A 20,093-nucleotide genomic window follows, 5' to 3' on the forward strand; every position below is an offset into this window, starting at 1 on the left:
TGCCTAGAACATCTGTGAGGAAAGTGGTGATGCAATGGAGCCATGCAATTACCATTTTAGGTCATAATGGCAGGCTTGTATCTCTCTCAGTGCATGATTGCTTTAGGGCAATTTTTGCTCATACAAGAGCACAGCAGATCTTTACCATGTATACCTAGGTAGGAAGTTGAGCACTAGCATAGTATTTCCTCTCCTGTGGAATACTGGTGTTAGATTTTGGCTAATCAATTTTACAGTCGTTTTCTCTTATGGTAGGGCTCCATAGACCACCTTAGAGCTGCAATAATTGTAGATACAGATAGTACTATTCATAGCAGATGCACATAAGTATTGTTGCATGATGCTGGTGGGTCCTAATCATCTATCTGCACTACATATGCTTTATTATCCCTGTGAATTTAAAGGTAGGTGGGAATGCTGCATTGTCTTTTTTTTTTTTTTTTTTTTTTTCTGGATTAGATAATTTTGAAAATGTAAACTTCTGCTGATGTTGCATTAATTGTTTTTGCTTTCATTTTCCATTTCAGTGATGACTTGCTGGATGATTCAGATAGTGAAGAACGTTCAAGGTCTGATTCTGTAACAGGTATGTTGTATTATCATTTCTACATTATTTTTTTATTAGAAACAAGTTTGCATATTACATGCATAATATAAACAGTACAAAAAACTGAAAGAATGCCGTAGGGGCTTACAGTCTTACAGGTATGAATACCAAGTATACAAAAGACCATCATTCCACACTGGACTGATCAAAATACATAACCATGTAGAAATGAACAAGAGGAATATAATATATTCATAGATCAAAAGGAATTTAGTTTGCCTTAGACCATTCGTTCCAAATTTTCCATTGTTTTGCAAAATGTATTTATATTCCCATATTTATTGGCAAGTAATGTTTCATAAAGGTAGTGTTTGCGCAAGATCTCAAGTGCTTTGGATACATTTGGTGCTATGGGCAGCACAGTGGCTAAATGGTTAGCACTTCCGCCTGGCAGAACTAGGGTCGTTTATTTGAATCCCTCCCGTGGCACCACCTGCTGGGAGTTTGCATGTTCTCCCTGTGCCTGCGTGGGTTTCCTCCGGTTACTCCGGTTTCCTCCCACACTTCAAAGACATGCTGGTAGGTTAATTGGCTCCGGTCTAAATTGGCCCTAGTATGTGTATGTATGAATGTGAGTTAGGGACCTTAGATTGTACGCCCCTTGAGGGTTAGGGACTGATGTGAATGTACAATATATATGTAAAGTGCTGTGTAAATTGACAGCTCTATAGAAGTACCTGAAGAAATAAATAAATAAAATACTAGATTTCCAGTTCCTTGTTATAAGTGATCTAGCTGATAACAAAAGATGGGCCACCACCGTGCAGTAGAGGATACATATATAGTTATAAACATTATCTACTAAGATAATGTTTATAACTCTTTGCATGGCATCTGACAGCTGTCTGCCAGAGGTGAAGCCAGTTTGGTCTGGCTTAATCAAAATAGTTAAGATTGGAAGGAATCTAGAAGCTAGAATCTTAGCATATAATTTTTCCACGAGATGTCATGGATGGTAGAAGAGGAGACTGATTGTAATAACATTGTATCCACCAATCTCATATCAATGTTTAAATTTAATTGTGTCTGGAGGGGTAAAAAGGGTAGTCGTGTTAATTTATGTGCTGACATCTCCACACATAGACATCTTCGGCATGGAGAAGCGGTTGTAACATAGACAGGTCATTTTAATTTTGAGTTGGAGTCCATCTTCTAATCCGCAGTAAGGTTGTAGTCTCCGCATATTAACAAAGCCCCTTTCCTGACAGGTGATTTTGCAGAAAGTTCTCATAAAGTGGAGCTGGTTATTCTAAGGTGCCTATTTCTTAACAGTGGTATAAAGTTTATTATTTAACTCACAGATTAAGTATCTTCCTTTGGGGTCCGGAAAGGTTTCGTGGAGATTAAAAGATATAAAGTTCTTAATGGCAATAAGCACACCTTTTTTGCTTTTTGGATGCTGAGGCTATGAATATGTGTAGGAAAACTCCTTTGATGGAAAGCAGGTGTGTTGGAGACAAAAAAATGTGTCTCATGGATGCACAATATATTGCCTAGTTTAAGGGCTTCTCTCCACAGTGAAGACCTCTTTACAGGGTGGTTTAGTCCGTGCACATTAAAGGACATCATCTTAAGTACCATATTTAGGAAATAAATGGGTAACATGATATTAGCTCCTAGGGTCCAAGGAGCATCCAGTAGAGTTTTGGACTTGGTGCCAATACCAATGTATAGGACACATGATGCTTCTCAAGCGTGGGTGGCAGATTCCTCTTAGGAAGTGTTTATTACGAAACACAAAAAGTCAGACAGTGGGTGGAGAAAGAAAAAACTGAAATTTCAAACAAATTAGGTCCAAAGTAGTAAAAAGGGAGATTCCAACTGGATTCTGATGGCAGTTGCACTGCACATTGTACTGGAAGGGGAACTTCGTGAGCTATAAGCTCCATGGTACTACAGGAATCTAGGGGATTGGTGTTCAGGTGTTATGCTTTTTGTTTTTACGTTAATGGGACACTGCTTGCTAGTTCTGTGTATTGAGCTTGGGTGAGGAAGAGGAGTGCAAATGTTCTTGTTCCGGTATAATGTCCCATGATCAGAGTAGTGTCAGGCTTTCCTCAAGAGTAGTAACTACTGAGCTGTTCCCATCGTGTCTGATGGTCCATTTGGTCGGGTAACCCCAGTGGTATTATATTATGGTTGTGCGATGCCTTTGTTAGAGGCAACAGAGATTTGCATTTCTGCATTGTGTACTGCAAAAGATCGCAAATAGTTGAATAGATGCATATTTTTCAGGTGGCTGTGAATTCTTTCAAAAGGCTAGCATGAACTGTTCTTTAATGAAAAAAATGTACCCGCATCAGAACATCCCTAGGGACATTATCTGGGAGATGGGCCGGCTTTGGTAAGCGGTGGATTCTGTCAATCACTAGATCTGAATCGGGCACTGAAGGTAGAAAGACTCTCATGAGGTCATGTGCATATTCCTGGAGTTGTACTGGTTGTATAGCCCCAGGGATGCCACATATTTTTACATTGTTCCTTGACCTGTCCTCCACATTTGCTATTTTAGCTTTGAGCCATGCCACTTTTTGATCACATTTTGATCATTGTGGGTGTCCTCCTGTGAATTATAGGAGACATCATATTCTCCCATTTTCTGCTCAATATGGTCAATTCTCCCACCTCAGCTTTAAAGTTCTGCATGCATTCCACCATTTCGGCATGTAGAAAACTGTGGAGAGAGACAAGCATGTCTTTCAAGATTGTATTTGAGATTGGTTGCTGGTAGGGAAAGCATTGATGGACTCACCTTTGTGCCACAGAATCCAGCTTCCAGGTGGGGTTTAGTTTTGGCCAGGCTTCTAGAGAGCGGTATGGATGCCCTCTGGTGATTGCTGTTGGGATTCAGGCTGTTATCTCAGGCTCTGTGAAGTAGAGAGGGAGCTGCTAGAAGAGGCCGGGGAATGGCCGCTGGCGCCATCTTTAGTACTGGCCATCTCCGCCGGCGGGAAGAAATGCTGGAGTTTCTATAGCTGTGATGATTTTTTCCTCTTGCGGGTCATCGCTGGAGATCAGGTGGCTACACAGGTGGATGCAAGGCAGGCTTGGTTCGGGCTATGGTCGCCTTGACATGCTTAGATTCCCGGCACTGGAGCGGAGCTTCAGTCTCAAACGGCCATACAGCAGCGCGACAAACTCCCCCCCCCCCCCCCCTCCCCAATTATCTTCTCTGATGATAGCATGGGTTAGGTAAAAATATTAGTCCGTTTTCAAGGAAAATGGACTTCTGATTGTCTGGATATTCCTGTAGAAAAACATTATTATACAGGATTTATATAGTGCCCAACAGTTTACACAGTGCTTTACAACATGAGAGCAGTGCAGTTACAATACAATTCAACACAGGAGGATTCAGAGGTCCCTGGTCATTAGAGCTTACAATCTAAGAGGGAGGGTTAAGAGATACAAAAAGTAATAACTGTGGGGGATGAGCTGCTGGAGAAAAAAAAATGCAATTCTAAGGTGGAGGCGGGATAGGATTCTCTGATTTTTCTCTGGGTTTTCAGGGATTGTCTAAATGTGGGAAGAGTAAGAGAGAGTCATACAGATCGGCGTAGGGAGTTACATAGGATGGGAGAGGCTCTGGAGGAGTCCTGGAAGTGATCTTGGGAGGAGGTGACAAGATAGTTGGATAACAGGAGGTCCTAGGAGGAATGAAGAGAACGATTAAGTTAGTATTTTGAGACTAGTTTAATGATGTCGCTCAGGGCCGACTTGTGGATGGCTTTGTAAGTTGTTAACATTTTGAATTTAATTTGTTGGGTGAGGTGAAGCCAGTGGAGGGATTGGCAGAGAGGGTGCATACAATGTATGGTTGGTAAGGTGGACAAGTCTGGTAGCAACATTCATGATGGACTGAAGAGGGGATAGCCTATTTAAAGATAAGCCAATGAGGAGGGAGTTGGAGTAGTCAAGGCGAGAGATAGCCAGGGAGTGAATTAGAAGCTTTGTGGTGTCATTGGAGAGAACATCCTAAAAAAATAAATTAATGTTGAATACCTATCTGAATTGGATCATGAAGGAATTGTCTTGTTTTTCGGTGTAGTTAAACTTAAATATACCTGATATATTGTGCTTATATAAAAGACAAATCACTGTGACAGCATGTTTCCTTTTAAAAATGGTCACTACACAATCACTTGTTGCATGATGTGTATTGAGCACAATGGTATGTATATAATTTTAGCTGCTGTTTTTCACCTCCTTTGCTTTTCAGCATTTTTTTAATTTTATTTTTAGTTTAATATTCTTTTATTTCCTGCACAGGGCACACATCTCAAAAGGAAGCTCTGGAGATGAGTCTGGACATAACGGCTCTTAGTGTACTCCAACAGCCAGAGAAGCTACAGTGGGAGATTGTTGCTAATGTTCTTGAAGATACTGTAAAGGATTTAGAAGAACTTGGTGCAAATCCTTCCTTAATGAGTTGTAAAAGTGAAAAGACCAAGGAGAAGCACTTGGAGCAGCACAACATTCCTTTTCCTTGCTTACTGACTGGTGGTTTATTAACATACAAGTCCCCAGCTTCCTCCCCCACTAGTAGCAATTCTCGCAGGTCCCTGGATGCTTTAAACAGGACTCCAGGTGAGAGCTGCTCAGAGCAGGGTTCCACCGACAATGAATCTGGCACGAACTCTGATCTTAATTCTCCTATGGTAAAAAGGACTCTACCTGTGTTGTTGCTGTACAGCATTAAAGAGGCGGATGAAAAAGCAGGAAAACTATTTTCTCAGATGAACAATATTATGAGCAAAAGTTTACATGATGATGGATTTACTGTTCCACAGATCATTGAGATGGAGTTGGATAACCAGGAGCAGTTACTTCTTCAGGACCCACCCGTCACCTATATACAGCAATTTGCTGAGGCCACTGCCAATCTGACATCCCCTGACACAGATAAATGGACTTCTATGGTTCCCAAGCCTGGAACACTTGTGCAATGCATGCGGCTGCCTAAATTTGCAGAGGAGGAAAATCTTTGTGTAGATTCCATTATTCCTTGTGCTGATGGCATCCATCTTTTAGTAGGTTTACAGAAATGTCCCGCAGAATCATTGAGTGCAATAAATCAAGTAGAGGCCTTGAATAATTTAAACAAATTAAATTCTGCTCTTTGTAATAGGAGAAAAGGAGAAGCTGAACACAGCCTTGGAGCTGTGAATGGAACAAGTATTAATGTTATCCCCTGTCAGTCCTCAGCAGATGTTCATGATCCTTTAATAATTCAGCCAGACCAGAGAAGTGTTAGTGGTGGATACTTGTTGATTTATAAAATGAATTATACCACAAGGATAGTGACCTTAGAGGAGCAGCCAGTAAAGATCTTACACATTAAAGACCCTCAGGATGCACTTACCTCACTTATTTTATTACAACCTGATATTTTAGATAACAGAGAGGATGAATGTGAGGAATCCTCTGAAGATGCCCCCCTTACGCCTAAAAATCTCAGCAGTAAAGAGAAGAAATCTGATTTGCTGAGTTTGGGACATTTAGTAGTAACAACTCAAAGTGGATTTGTTAAAATCCTAGATCTTTCTACCTTCGAGGTCATGGCTAGGGTGGATCCACCAAAGAAGGAAAGTACAGATGAAGTGGACCCTTTTGTTTCAGTTGTGTACTGTTCGGGCACTGATAGATTGTGTGCCTGTACTAAAGGTAAGGAACACAGCTTTGTGGTGATGGTGCATATTATGGTGCGATACAAAATTGAAAATACATTTGAGTCTCTCAAATTTTTCCATCTGTCTAGTTTAATCTACAGACTGCTTATAGGAAATTGTTTTGCATTGGCCCTTTTCGAACATTATTCATCTGTGGGAATAGCTTCCAAAATGAATATGCCTTGTAGTAGTGTTTTCTAAAGAATTCCATCTGTTCTATACTTTTTTGATTTCTTTTGGTTGATAAGAAGGTAGTAGGAACACATTATCCCTGTACAGAAGTAAATCTTTGTATAGGCATAAAAGTTTAAAATAAAAAAAATAAATAAACCAGGGCAAGGGACAGTACTGAATAACAAGTGCCCCCCCTTGTCTCATTTAATAGGAAATGTCCCGTGTGCTGGTGCTGACTGTCCTAGTTGAAATAGGTCCTCTACCTCTGTTCTCTCCTCTGTTTTTCCTCCTGCGCTTTCCTGTGTCCCAGTGGGAGATGTTTTAGTGAACCTAATCTCCCCCCACCGAATACTGCGCACAGGCTTAGATGTTGTTAGGACCAGCACTATGTAGGTTAAATTTAAATGATAGAGTACAAGGATTCCCCTCTACTTAAACTAATTGCAGAAGCTTTTTTTTCTTTTTGGCAAGTTGAAACTCTCTGGTTCCGATAACAGCAGAGGGGTTCCTTCTACTTGCACGGGGTAAATGTCGGGTTGATGTCTTTAATTTTGCCAGTGCGGTCAGGAGGCATTGTTGGTGGTGGGTTAGTCCGGGATATTAAGTGCAGGCACAGAAATCATTTTTCCTTTTGAGGGGTGAGGGTAGAAAGTGATTCTAGTATCCATCATTAGTGTCACTGTCTCCCAGCTCATTAGTGTCACTGGCTCACAGATTCTGTAGGGGAAAAACCTTTTAGGTATGGGAGGAGACATGGAAGTGCAAGCTGTCGAAATCCAGCATGGGTCAGCAGTTTTTTTTCAGACCACGTAATAAATGGGAGACCTGAGTCGTGCACAAAAGAACTTACCTTTGCTTTGGCAGAACCTTCTACTGGTAACTCCAAAGTAAGAGTAAATTATATATTAAAGTGAAATTTCACCCAAAGGGGGAAGTTCCGCTGCTCCTCTTCATATCCCCTCTGTCGAAATTGGCAACTTTTTTTGGGGGGGGAGAAGCAGTTACTTGGTTTTGACAGGTACCCGCTACCACTTCTGCTCCGACCACCTAGATGATTGGAGCGAAAGGTCACCTCCCCCTCCTCTTCCTGCAGCCTATTGGGACACATCACAGGTCCCAAGAAACTGCAGGACCATTCAAAAGGTGAAGCGCGACTCATGCATGCGCACTTGGCAGCCGGCTGTGCAGCCACAAGCAGTCAGTCAGCTGTCCACAGTTAATATGCTGTCACAGAAGAGCAGTGAAGAAACCTCCTCTGTGTTAATGTACAAATCCTTCTGTGCGAAAGGATCCCCCTAGCTCCCCTTACCTGACTTACCTGAGCCCAAACTTCAGCGCTGTGCCCAAGAGTAGCGGCTCTCTCCTCTTTTTCCTCACAGGGCAGATTGATAATCTGATAATCAAATTCTGGGACAAGGGGATGGGGATGTGGTGAGACATGTTGTCTGTAGATGCAGACAGCATGGCCCGGGCCCTCGTCCCCCTAGTTCCCTTCCACCACCAGTTTCTTTCCTAGTGTCCCTAGATTTGATAAAGAAAAGGGGCATAAATAGAAAAAAGGATACCATATCCTAAATATCCAACAATTTATAGATCAAAGAGAAGCACCACACTGACTTATAATGTATGCACAGAAATATAACTTTTTTTTTTTTTGTATGCAAATCTATAAATAGTTAAGAATTCCAACACTTGTATCTATCCTGATATATACATAATACAAAAAACTCATCCAGAGATTGTGTCGTACCCCCAGTACAGATAAATAAATGTGTAAACCATATCTCTTATGCATTTTAATAGTCTGTGTTCGAGTATCAATAACATTATAGTGACAAACTGGGAGTGAGACTGTTTTCTGGAAGCTACAACTCCAATTCCAAAAAAAAAATGGGATGCTGTGAAAAAATCTACATAACAGGATGCAACAATTTGACAATCTTATAATCCCATATTTTATTCACAGTAGGAAAACCTATCATATCTTTAAACAGAAAATGTACCATTTTAGGAAAAAAGGTAATTTTGAAATTGATGGCAGCAATACGTCTCAAAAAAGTTGAGACAAGGTAACAAAAAGCTGGCAAAGAAATTGGTGCTAGCAAGGAAGAGCTGGATTTTACAGCTAACTAGGTTATTTGGCAACAGGTCAGTCACGTGATTAGGTATAAAAAGAGCATCTTAGAGAAAGTGTCACAGAAGTAAAGATGGGCAGAGGTTCACCAGTCTGTTAAAGCTGCATCTAAAAATTGTAAATTTCAGAAAATGTTCTTCAATGTAAAATTGCAAGGACTTTAAATATATCCTCTACAGTACGTAATACCAAAAGATTCAGAGAATCTGGAGAATTCTGTGATGGACATTCACATCACTGTCTGTGAACACTGTGCCATCCAAAAATCAAGGTAAAGCTACATGTAAAGAAGTCCTATCTTAACATAATTCAGAAGCGCCACCACCTTCTCTGTTCATTTAAAATGGTCTGTTAAAAAGTGGAAAACTGTTCTATGGTCAGAAGATTTGACATTCTTTTTGGCAACTGTGTGCACTGCGTCCTCCAGACTGAAGTGGAGAGGGACCTTCCAGCTTATCAGCCCTCCATCCAGTTGCCTGCATCTTTAATAGTATGGGGGGCATTAGTGTGCATGGAATGGGCACTAGCACATCTGGAAAGTCACCATCAATCCTGAAAGATATACATTACTTCACAGAAGTGAGTACACACATTTTTGTTAATATTTTACTATATCTTTTTATTATATCGTTTCATGTGACAACACTGAAGAAATGACACTTTGTTACAATGTAAAGTAGTGAGTGTACAGCTTGTATAACAGTGTAAATTTGCTGTCCCCTCAAAATAACTCCACACACAGCCATTAATGTCTAAACTACTGGCAACAAAAGTGAGTACACCCCTAAGTGAAAATGTTCAAATTAGGCTCAATTAGCCATCCCCCCGGTGTCATGTGACTCGTTAGTGTTACAAGGTCTCAGGTGTGAACGGGGAGCAGGTGTGTTTAAATTTGGGGTTATCGCTCTCTCTCTCATACTAGTCACTGGAAGTTCAACATGGCACCTCATGGCAAAAAACTCTGAGGATCTTAAAAAAAGAAGTGTTGCTGTACATAAAGATGGCCTAGGCTATAAGAAGATTGCCAAAACCCTGAGACTGAGCTGCAGCACGGTGGCCAAAACCATACAACGGTTTAACAGGACAGGTTCCACTCAGAACAGGCCTCGCCATGGTTGACCAAAGTAGTTGAGTGCACATGCTCAGCTTCATATCCAGAGGTTGTCTTTGGGAAATAGACGTATGAGTGCTGCCAGCATTGCTGCAGAGGTTGAAGGGGTGGGGAGTCAGCCTGACAGTGCTCAGACCATACGCCGCACACTGCATCAAATTGGTTTGCATGGCTGTCATCCCAGAAGGAAGCCTCTTCTAAAGATGATGCACAAGAAAGACCGCAAACAGTTTGCTGAAGACAAGCAGACTAAGGACATGGATTACTGGAACCATGTCCTGTGGTCTGATGACACCAAGATAAACTTATTTAGTTCAGATGGTGTCAAGCGTGTGTGACGGCAAACAGGTGAGGAGTACAACTACTAGTGTGTCTTGCCTACAGTCAAGCATGGTGGTGGGAATGTCATGATCTGGGGCTGCATGAGTGCTGCCCGCACTGGGGAGCTACAGTTCATTGAAGGAACCATGAATGCCAACATGTACTGTGACATACTGAAGCAGAGCATGATTCCCTCCCTTCGGAGACTGGGCCGCAGGGCAGCATTCCAACATAACGACCCCAAACACACCTCCGAGACGACCGCTTCCTTGCTAAAGAAGCTGAGGGTAAAGGTGATAGACTGGCCAAGCATGTCTCCAGACCTAAATCCTATTGACCATCTGAACATCTTGACCAGTGGCAACCTGTGAAGCTCTGGTTAACTCCATTCCCAAGAGGGTTAAGGCAGTGCTGGAAAATGGTGGCCACACAAAATATTGACACTTTGCGACCAATTTGGACATTTTCACTTAAGAGTCTACTCACTTTTGTTGCCAGCAGTTTAGACATTAATGGCTGTGTTTTGAGTTATTTTGAGGGGACAGCAAATTTACACTGTTATACAAGTTGTACACTCACTACTTTACATTGTAGCAAAGTGTAATTTCTTCAGTGTTCTCACATGAAAAGATATCAAATATTTACAAAAATGTCGGGTGTACTCACTTTTGTTGCCAGCGGTTTAGACATTAATGGCTGTGTGTTGAGTTATTTTGAGGGGACAGCAAATTTACACTTATACAAGCTGTACACTCACTACTTTACATTGTAGCAAAGTGTCATTTCTTCAGGACAGGCTAGGAGGCTATATTAGGTCAGGGCTTCTGGAGTCCCCCCACCTTTCCAGACACCTGAAGCTTTCTGGAGGAGGGGAGGAGGCCCAGATCTTCATGTTTGAGGAACTCTGGCCAATCCCCTGGCAGAAGACTGGGCACGATGATCAGGGCAACCCTCAGTTTAGACATTAATGGCTGTGTTGAGTTATTTTGAGGGGACAGCAAATGTACACTGTTATACAAGCTGTACACTCACTACTTTACATTGTAGCAAAGTGTCATTTCTTCAGTGTTGTCACATGAAAAGATATATTAAAATATTTACAAAAATGTGAGGGGTGTACTCACTTCTGTGAGATGCTGTATATCCAGGTTTTAGAGCAGAAAATGTTCCCATCCAGGTGGCGTCTATTTCAGGGAAGGCCTTATGTATTTCAGCAGGACAAAGCTAAACTGCATAGTGCATCTATAAAAACAGCTTGGCTTTGTAGTAGAAGAGCCATGTTATTTAACTGGCCTACAGTCCAGACCATTCACCTTTCCCAAAACGCTAGCAACTTATCATCTGAGTTTCCAGACAATATTTAGAATGTTAAAAGAAGAGGGTATGCTACACCATGGTAAAAATGGCCCTGCCTCAACTTTCATGAGACGTGTTGCTGACATCTATTTCAAAATTGCCAATTTTTTTGGTTAAAATGGTAAATTTTCTCAGTTTAAACATTTTGATATTTTTTTGATTTTCTTTTGTGAATAACATATGGGTTTATGAGATTTGAAAATTATTGCTTTCTGTTTTTATGTGATTTTCCAGTCTTCCATCTTTTTTGGAATTGGGATTGTAGCTCACTTCTTCAGGAGTACGGATGAGGTGTGCAATATAGAATTCTAGATGGCGTTCTGGAGTGCTGAGAAGTACTGCCGACAAATATCTCCGGGTGCTCACACTGGCCAAGAGGACTACGACAGGATGACCTTGCCTTTTATGTGTTGGTTGGCATAGCAACAGTATAAGAGGGGCTTCTTCTGTTTACCCTTCGAAATGCAACGTAAAAGAAATAAAAAAAAAAAAACTCAGATGGTTTGTGTTAATGTGGTTCTAAAGTCTGAACATTTTTATCTTAATGCATTCCATAGGTCAAGGTAAAACTGTCCAAGTGTTTGTATTGCCCCCTCACCATCTCCTCCTGCCCCCCCCCATATACTTGCTTTTCCTATCTTGATCCAGCACTGTATTGCAGTGGCTCTCTCCTCTCTCTTTGCTCACAGAGGCAGCAGGGAGAGCCGATGGCTCCTACTGCTGTCAATCAAATCCTGTGAGCAGAAAACCGGGGACAAGGCTGAGTCGTGTTGTGTGTGGGTGTCAGTAGACACACACAACACAGCTCCGGATCAGCCTCATAGCAAGCGGTTTGCTATGGGGGCAGAGACAATAGAGTAGGAGGGCCACAGTAGAGGAGGTGCGGGGCTGCTCTGTGCAAAACCAGTGTACAGAGCAGGCAAGTATCACCTGTTTTAATTTTAAAAAAATACAGTTAAATACTTTAGGAATCGGATACACAGGTCCACACCTTCCAATTCTGCATTAAAATGATCCCTGCATTTTTTTAGGCAGACAGATTTTCCTGTTTTCTTTTCCAGGAAGTCTTAAGATGTTCTCTGGCTTAGAGATCCACTATCCACGAAGTGGTTTTGTCAGGTTGTTGTGCAGACCTGTGAATTGCAATATAAAGTACCTCTTTCTTTTTCAACCCCACTTTGCTAGGGCAGTGAATGTTTGTTTGGTCTTTTGTCATCTGGCCTTTGTGTCTCATATCTGGCCATGACCAGGTCTTCTGTCTGTCATACGTTCTTTAAATTTTACAGAGTTGATTAATCCTATTTGGCAAATGCTATTTGTCGAAAGGTTCTGCAAGCAGCTGTATAATGCCCTTGTTTTCCCTTTTTTATTTTCTTTCTCTTTGAGCTGGTTCTTTTGTGTTTGTATTGGTATGCCTTTTCCTCTGTTTGGATTTCTTTTGGATGTCCCTAGGTTGTTCAACAAGTTGTGACCCTGAATGGAAGATAGCGAAATCAGGATTTTTGTACTAACCGTAAAATCCTTTTCTTGGCGTCCATTGATTAACACAGATCTCTCCCAATGTTTGTTACAACTGAGCAGGTGGGAAGGGGGTCATAGCTTCAAGGTGGTTGACCTTCTGTTTTCTCTGTGCCATCTGTCCATTTTTCCTGTGGATGGCAGTATAACCCTAGGTGACATAGTTATCAAGCTGTGCTGCTCAATGGAATGAAAGGATATTTTTTTTTTTTTTAGTACAAAAATCTCAAACACCCCCACCGCCAATTTAACAAACAAACAAACAAAAAAAATAGAGAATAAGAATGTGTTTTCTACAGAAATGAAAATGCTAAAAAAAATGCTAAGTGCTAAAAAAAAAAAAAAAATATGGGACACAAGGGATTAAGGGAAATGAAGACCATGGGACTCAAGCGGTTAAAAAAAAATGCATCTGTCAACACAGTATAGGAATGGTAAGGGGCCATTTTGTTCTGTGCAGTGATGGTGTCTGCCCTTTATGGAAAATGTTGAGGCATGATGGACACACATAACAGATGGGGAAAGCCTGTGGCTGGTTTGACGGCTGTTCATCTTGAGGAGCCATGTCATGCAATGTGCCTGCACAGTTGCTGGGAAACCTTCTATGAAAGCCGCAAAACATAGTTTTGCAAGTATGCATGCACATTTTTAGCTTGCCATTTCAAAGTGTTTGCGTTAAAAAAAAAAAAAAAAACTTTAGTTCTGCTTTAGTAAAACATCTTGCAAAATCGCCTACTTTTATTAATTGCCCCTTATTTTTGCTTAAGGTGGAGAACTTCATTTTCTTCAAATTGGAGGAACTTGTGATGATCTTGATGAAACAGATATTCTTGTTGAAAATTCTCTTACAAAGGGTGTGGAACAGTTAGCAGAAGGTTTCAAGCCAATGTCAAACCCATCCAGTCCTGGCATCACAGGTAAGGAATACTTCATTTCCACTTATTTCTGGCCACCTATTGTAGTAAATCTTACAGAGTCTGCATTTGAACTTTTCTTACACTTTTCTTGTAAACTTTTTCTCAGTCTGAACTTGTGTAACTTGACCTATTCATTGGTCTTGCAGAGGTTTGAGACACATTTGTGTAGCTGGCTATACACGTTACAATCATCGAATAGGCCTTTACATGAATTTAAGTGGAATTTACAGCAAAACCAAATCTGATCTATATGGGACAATCTGCCAATAGCATTAAAACATCAGTTTTTGTTTTTCTGAGTCCCCTCTATAACATAGTATTTCTCTCTCATGGAGGGTCATTTGAAAATCCATTTGCATAGTGTGCAACTGTTGGCTGTTAAAAGACAAATTCTTGGGTTTGCTCCCAGTAGCAAAATACTAATAGCAGAGGATCTAAAGATGTAGTGACCCCAGATTTTGATAATGTATTGGGTTATACTTCTCCAAAATGTACATATTAGGGGCCATTTTCATAAACTGAGTGACAATTGTCCATCTTTACCACACTTTGGACAGGAGTTCTGAGTTTGAATCTGGTCACCATAGTTTGATATATAGGCTTTGTGGAAGATTTTGTGCTGTTTCTCTATGTGATTCATCAATAATGACCCTTCAGGGTGGTACATTATCAAGTAACTTGTCAACTCTTTTTTTTAGTTGAGAATTCCCATTTCAATTTCTTTACGTTTAATTTTTCTAGTTGATATGTCTTAAAAATGAACTCCAGGAATTCAACTATTTTGTAAAATCTAGTGGATTACTATGGGTTAACTCCAACAAGATGCATGCCACATCATAGACTTGCGTTATCTTTCATTTACAGTTTTTTTCAACATTGGAAATACAGCTATTGCTATACTTCTGCTGCTGTTATGGTAGACCTTCTGGTCTCCGTTCCTGTAGCTGCAGAGTTGCATGCAGCTGCTGTGCCCTCTCCTCCTCCTGCCTGATTACAGAGCTCTTTGCATTATGTGTGTACCCATGCACAAAATACAAAGTTTTCTTTACATGAACAGCAGAAAGGAGGGGTGGGCAGAGATGCTGTGTATGAGAAGACAGATTTACTAAAGCTGGAGAGTGCAAAATCTAGTTCAGTTGTGGATTGTAGCCAATCGGCTTTTAATTTCAGTATGTTCAATTAAGCTTTTACAAAAAAAAAAACCTTGAAGCTGATTGTTTTCTATGCAGAGCTGCACCAGATTTTGCACTCTCCAGTTTTAGTAAATCTGCCCCAGTGTCTCTCTTGTCCGAGTGCTGGGAGTATATTGATGGCTTCCAGCATTCAGGAAAACTTTCTTGTAAAAAAATAAAAATAAAAAACAGAAGTCCAAGAGGTGGCATGCACCTTGTTGACTAAAATCATAGTAAACCAGCAGATTTTACTGAGTGGCTGGTTTCACAGAGTTAGCTTTTAAGTTTGTTCAAAGAAGAGAACAGATATCAAAGTAAAAAGAAAAGTAGAAACCTCCCTTACCCCAGACCAATATTAAGTTCTTATTATTTTCGTTTATATAGCGCCATCAGTTTACACAGCACTTTACACACACATACATACATACATACATACATACATACAGTATATATTACATTCACATCAGTTCCTAACCCTCAAGGGGCGTACAATTTAATGTCCCTAATCTACATTCATACATACACATACTAGGGCCAATTTAGACAGGATCCAATTAACCTACCAGCATGTCTTTGGAATGTGGGAGGAAACCAGAGTACCCAGAGAAAACCCACGCGGGCACACGGAGAACATGCAAACTCCAGGCAGGTGGTGTTGTGGTTGGGATTTGAACTAACAACCCTATTGCTGCCAGGCGGCAGTGCTAACCATTTAGCCACTGTGCTGCAAATATTACACTCTACAAAGAACTTCAGATATTAAAATAATTAAAAAGAAGTTATACTGTTAGCCGTGTCATCTAAAAGGGACCAAAGTGTGGTCAAGTCAATCCAGCAGACAATATCTATAAAATGGTAGCACTTTAATCACTAACCCAGATATGTCACCTTAGTTTCAACTTGTGTAACTACAGAAAAAGTGCATATCTTTAGGTAAACAAATTTGATCGAAAAGGTTGTTACTCAAAAGATCACAAAATCTAAGGAACGCATATCACCCATATAGACCTTTAACCTCCTGTAGAACAGTGACCCAAGGGATACGGGTGTTCACACTTGTACACATATTGATCAAGTGAATTCAGAATCCATCATAACAATAAAAAAATACATTTATTGGGCACATGGTTTCAGTTGTATAGCTTAAAAGGTCAGTCATTTGGAATATAAGATCAATTCTTGAGGTTTGTGCAGCAAGTATAAAGTATTCTATGTTGAATCAATCCATATGTTATATCCAAACATACCTCCAGGAAATGATTGCTTGATCAGCTTCAGGTCCTCTTCAAGTGGTGTTAGGATACACATGTCAGCAATGAATAGGCTTACAGTGGCAGGATTGTATTAGAGGGGAGGATCACACAGTAGAACTGTGACCCAGAGTTGTTCTGTAAAAATGCCATCTAATGGGGTTCCCCAACCCAGATTGTGAACCCTTTGCATGTTTTGTAAAGCTACTCTGGAATAAAAAAAATAGTTGCCTTAACGGGACAAAGTCCATCCCATGTGTTATATAGCTACACCAAACTTCAGAGATAGTTGCTTCAACAGGGCTAATCCCTCTTGATCATAAAATAGTTCCATGTAATTGAACCCAATGAACTTACTGTAGAAGAGTTATAATGGAGTAACTGGTCATTTATCAAGACTAGAAAAGGTTCAAAACAAATGCCATATAATATAGTCCAACTTGCTTAGTTGCTTAGTGGCAAATGGATGGTCAAACAATCTTTAGGGGGCCGTCAACCAAATAAAGTATGTATGTAAAGTGTCCCACTCTAATCAGCTAATTAAGCCATAACACCTGCAAAGGGTTCCTGAGCCTTTAAATGGTCTCTCAGTCTGGTTCAATAGGAATCACAATCATGGGAAAGACTGCTGACCTGACAGTTGTGCAGAAAACCATCATTGACACCCTCCATAAGGAGGGAAAGCCTCAAGAGGTAATTGCAAAAGAAGCTGGATGTTCCCAAAGTACTGTATCAAAGCACATTAATAGAAAGTTATGTGGAAGGGAAGTTACGTGGAAGGGAAAATGCACATAGATATGTGCATGCTATGTGTTAGAAGCCTGAAGGTGGTACTTGTCTGTTGGGCCTCTGGATGTGGCCAGGCTGTGGAAAAGTCTTACACATGTGGTATCGCCATACTCAGGAGGAGTAATAGAATGTATTTTGGAGTGTAATTCTTGGTATGTACATGCTATGTGTTAGAAATATCTTATAAAATGGACAACTTTGTGTAAAAAAATAAAATACATTTTCATTATCTTTGCGCATTTTCCGAAAACTCATGGAAAAAAAAATTACATGCTCAAAAGACTCATTCTGCCTCATAGAATATACATTGGGGTGTTTGCTTGCCAAAATGGAGTCATTTTGTGGGTAATTCCATTTTCCTAGTGCTCCAGGGCCTTCAAAAATGTGATAGTCAGGAAATGAGATTTGTAATTTATGCCTCTAGAATGTCTAGGTGCTACTAGGATGCTGGGCCAGGCTGTAGAAAAGTCTTATACATGTGGTATCACCATGCTCAGGAGTAGCAGCAAAATGTATTTGGGGTTGTAATTTTTGGTATGTACATGCTATGTTTTAGAAATATCTTATAAATGGACAACTTTGTGTATAAAAAAAAAAAATAATAATTTTCTTTCCACATTTTACGAAAACTTGTGGAAGAAAATTACATGTTCAAAAGACTCATTATGCCTCGTAGAATATACATTTGCTTTCCAAAATGGGGTCGTTTTGTGGGTAATTCCATTGTTTTGGTGCTCCAGGGCCTTACAAAATGTGATAGGTAGTCAGGAAATGAGATGTGTAATTTATGCCTCCAGAATGCCTGTGGGTGCTACTTGGATGTTGGGCCTCTGGATGTGGCCAAGCTGTGGAAAAGTCTTACACATGTGGTACCCCAACCTCAGGAGGAGCAGCATAATGTGTTTTGCGGTGAAGCTGCAAGTGTGCATATGCCATGCGAGAGGAATAACCTGTTAATATAATGTCTGTGTGAAAAAAAAACTAATTTTATTTACTTCATTTTCTGAAGAATTGTGGGGAAAAAAATTACAGGTTCAAAAACTCACCATGCGTCCTGCTATAGCTTGTAGACTCTCTATAACTTTCACACAGACCAAATAATACACACCGATTGGGATTATTTTTACCAAAGCAATGTAGCAGTATACATTTTGGCCCAAATTTATGAAGAAAAATTACTTATTTGCAAAATTTTATAACCGAAACGAAGAAAAATGCGTTTTTTTTTTTTTGTGTTTTTTTAAGTTTTCAGTCCTTTTCAATTTATAGTTCAAAAAATAAAAAACCAGTGCTAATTAAATACCACCAAAACAAAGCTCTATTTTTGTGAAAAAAAGGGACATAAATTTCATTTGGGTACAGTGTTGCATGTCTGAGTAATTATTCAAAGGTGTGAGAGTGCTGAAAGCTGAAAATTGTTCTGGGCAAGAATGGGGTTAAAGTGCCCTGTATTGAGGTGGTTAATAATAGGGGAAATATATTTCTCTTGGGTCACCTTGTTTGGTAAAAAGAATACATATAATTTTTTCTGTGATTGCCAAATAAGCAGATATAATCTCTTCTTTTTTTTTTTTTTCCCCCCTCTCTGACCACCATTTAGGTGTAGATCTCCTAGTGGAACAGCCGTTCTCGTTGGAAATGTTGACATGTTTAGTGGAACTAACTCGCTTTGAGACCTTAATTCCAAGGTTTTCTGCAACAGTACCACCATGTTGGGTTGAAGTCCAGCAGGAGCAACAACAAAGACGCCATCCACAGCACTTACACCAGCAGCACCATGGCGATGCTGCTCAGCACACCCGTACTTGGAAACTGCAGCATGACAGGTATTGCTTTGTCTTATTTCTATTAGGGCTAAATATTACGTTGAATATCGGAAAAAACGAAAACTTTAATGATTTTGGGTAATTTTACAATAGATAATATATATGTATTTTAGTAGAATATCAATTTTAAGTCACTGTAAAGTTTAACCCAGTTTTTCGTTGGCCTTTTTTTTATAGTTTGCTCATTAGTTGTGCCAGATCCTTATGGATATCATTATTGGTTTTCTGCCAATAAAGGGAGCACTTGGGAATAGATGTGCACCCTCCTGCTGTGTTCCTATAAGTTCAGATTAGTCAGTTTACCTATCTACACACTAGATTTCTTGTGGCCAGTCCTCACCACATATACGCTCTGGATGCGTTCTGAATGCGTTTTTGCATACAGTTCATGCCACTCTCTGTTCTGGTGCGTTTTTTAATGCATTTTGCTGTGTTGCAGTACAGTTTCTGTGCATAACAAATGCAGCATGTTCTGTTTTTTTTTTTTTTTTTTTTTTTTTCTTGCATCGGAAACTGACTGGAACTGACTGTGCTGGTGTGAACTAGGCCGCTGGAAATACATAAAAAACACTGCATGCATTTTTGATCTAGAAAAAAAACCGCCACTGGACTGCATCTTTTGTGAGCCAGCCCTCAGTACACATATTTCTTTCTGCCATCTGTGTCCTGCTCTGTTCCTTAACTTTCGTTCGTTAGCTTAAAGCATACTTTCCATGCAAATAGAAGATCACTTTTTTGCCATCCTTCCACTGGCCAAAAAAAATTCCCTGAAATTTTTTTTAAAAAGCTTATCCCAGTCCCTGTTTCCAGTGCTTCTGGAAGGTGCAGGTGATGTTACTGCTCCATCTGGAGCATTCACAATCCTGCAAGAATGTACTCCTGCAATAGGATAGCGAATTCTCACTTTTTGTGCCCGCTTGTTCCCGTGGTGTTGCATGATAACAGCTGTGCTTTTCTGAAGCTCTAGAAGCTGTCACCAAGGTAAATATAGCTGTTTTTTCTGGGGTGGGGGGGAATTCTTAATCATACAGGACAGTGACCCAAGGTTTATGCTAATGTCTGTAGCTGGTGGTCCTCTTCTTCCTAGAGAAATCAGGTTTACTAGTATATTTTCTTTCACCCTCTCTGCCTCCTAATGCCTACTCAGATGCAGTGTATATCCTGATCACTGCAACCTTGACAAAACCTTGGGAGTTGTATCAGGATCCCACAATGTGGGGCGGGCCCATATGTTGCTTTGGGCACTGAA

General features: G+C 40.3%; 1 protein-coding gene across 1 annotated transcript in view; it reads left to right on the plus strand.

Annotated features, from left to right (window-relative positions):
• Nucleotides 1–18,844, plus strand: part of LOC149427073 (dual E2 ubiquitin-conjugating enzyme/E3 ubiquitin-protein ligase BIRC6-like) — a gene marked incomplete at both ends in the record, with an annotated part of 45,943 nt that extends 27,099 nt beyond the window's left edge. Inside the window, 4 exons of the mRNA XM_089668287.1 lie at nucleotides 528–586; nucleotides 4,877–6,271; nucleotides 13,658–13,807; nucleotides 18,619–18,844. Of these exons, the coding sequence (XP_089524413.1) occupies nucleotides 528–586; nucleotides 4,877–6,271; nucleotides 13,658–13,807; nucleotides 18,619–18,844 (1,830 nt within the window). The remainder of the gene's footprint in view (nucleotides 1–527; nucleotides 587–4,876; nucleotides 6,272–13,657; nucleotides 13,808–18,618) is intronic.
• Between the last annotated feature and the right edge of the window lie 1,249 nt (nucleotides 18,845–20,093).

This window comes from Staurois parvus, unplaced genomic scaffold (genome assembly GCF_062004578.1).
Source record: "Staurois parvus isolate SC_StPar_1 unplaced genomic scaffold, SC_StPar_1.0 ptg004067l, whole genome shotgun sequence".
Classification (NCBI taxonomy): domain Eukaryota; kingdom Metazoa; phylum Chordata; class Amphibia; order Anura; family Ranidae; genus Staurois; species Staurois parvus.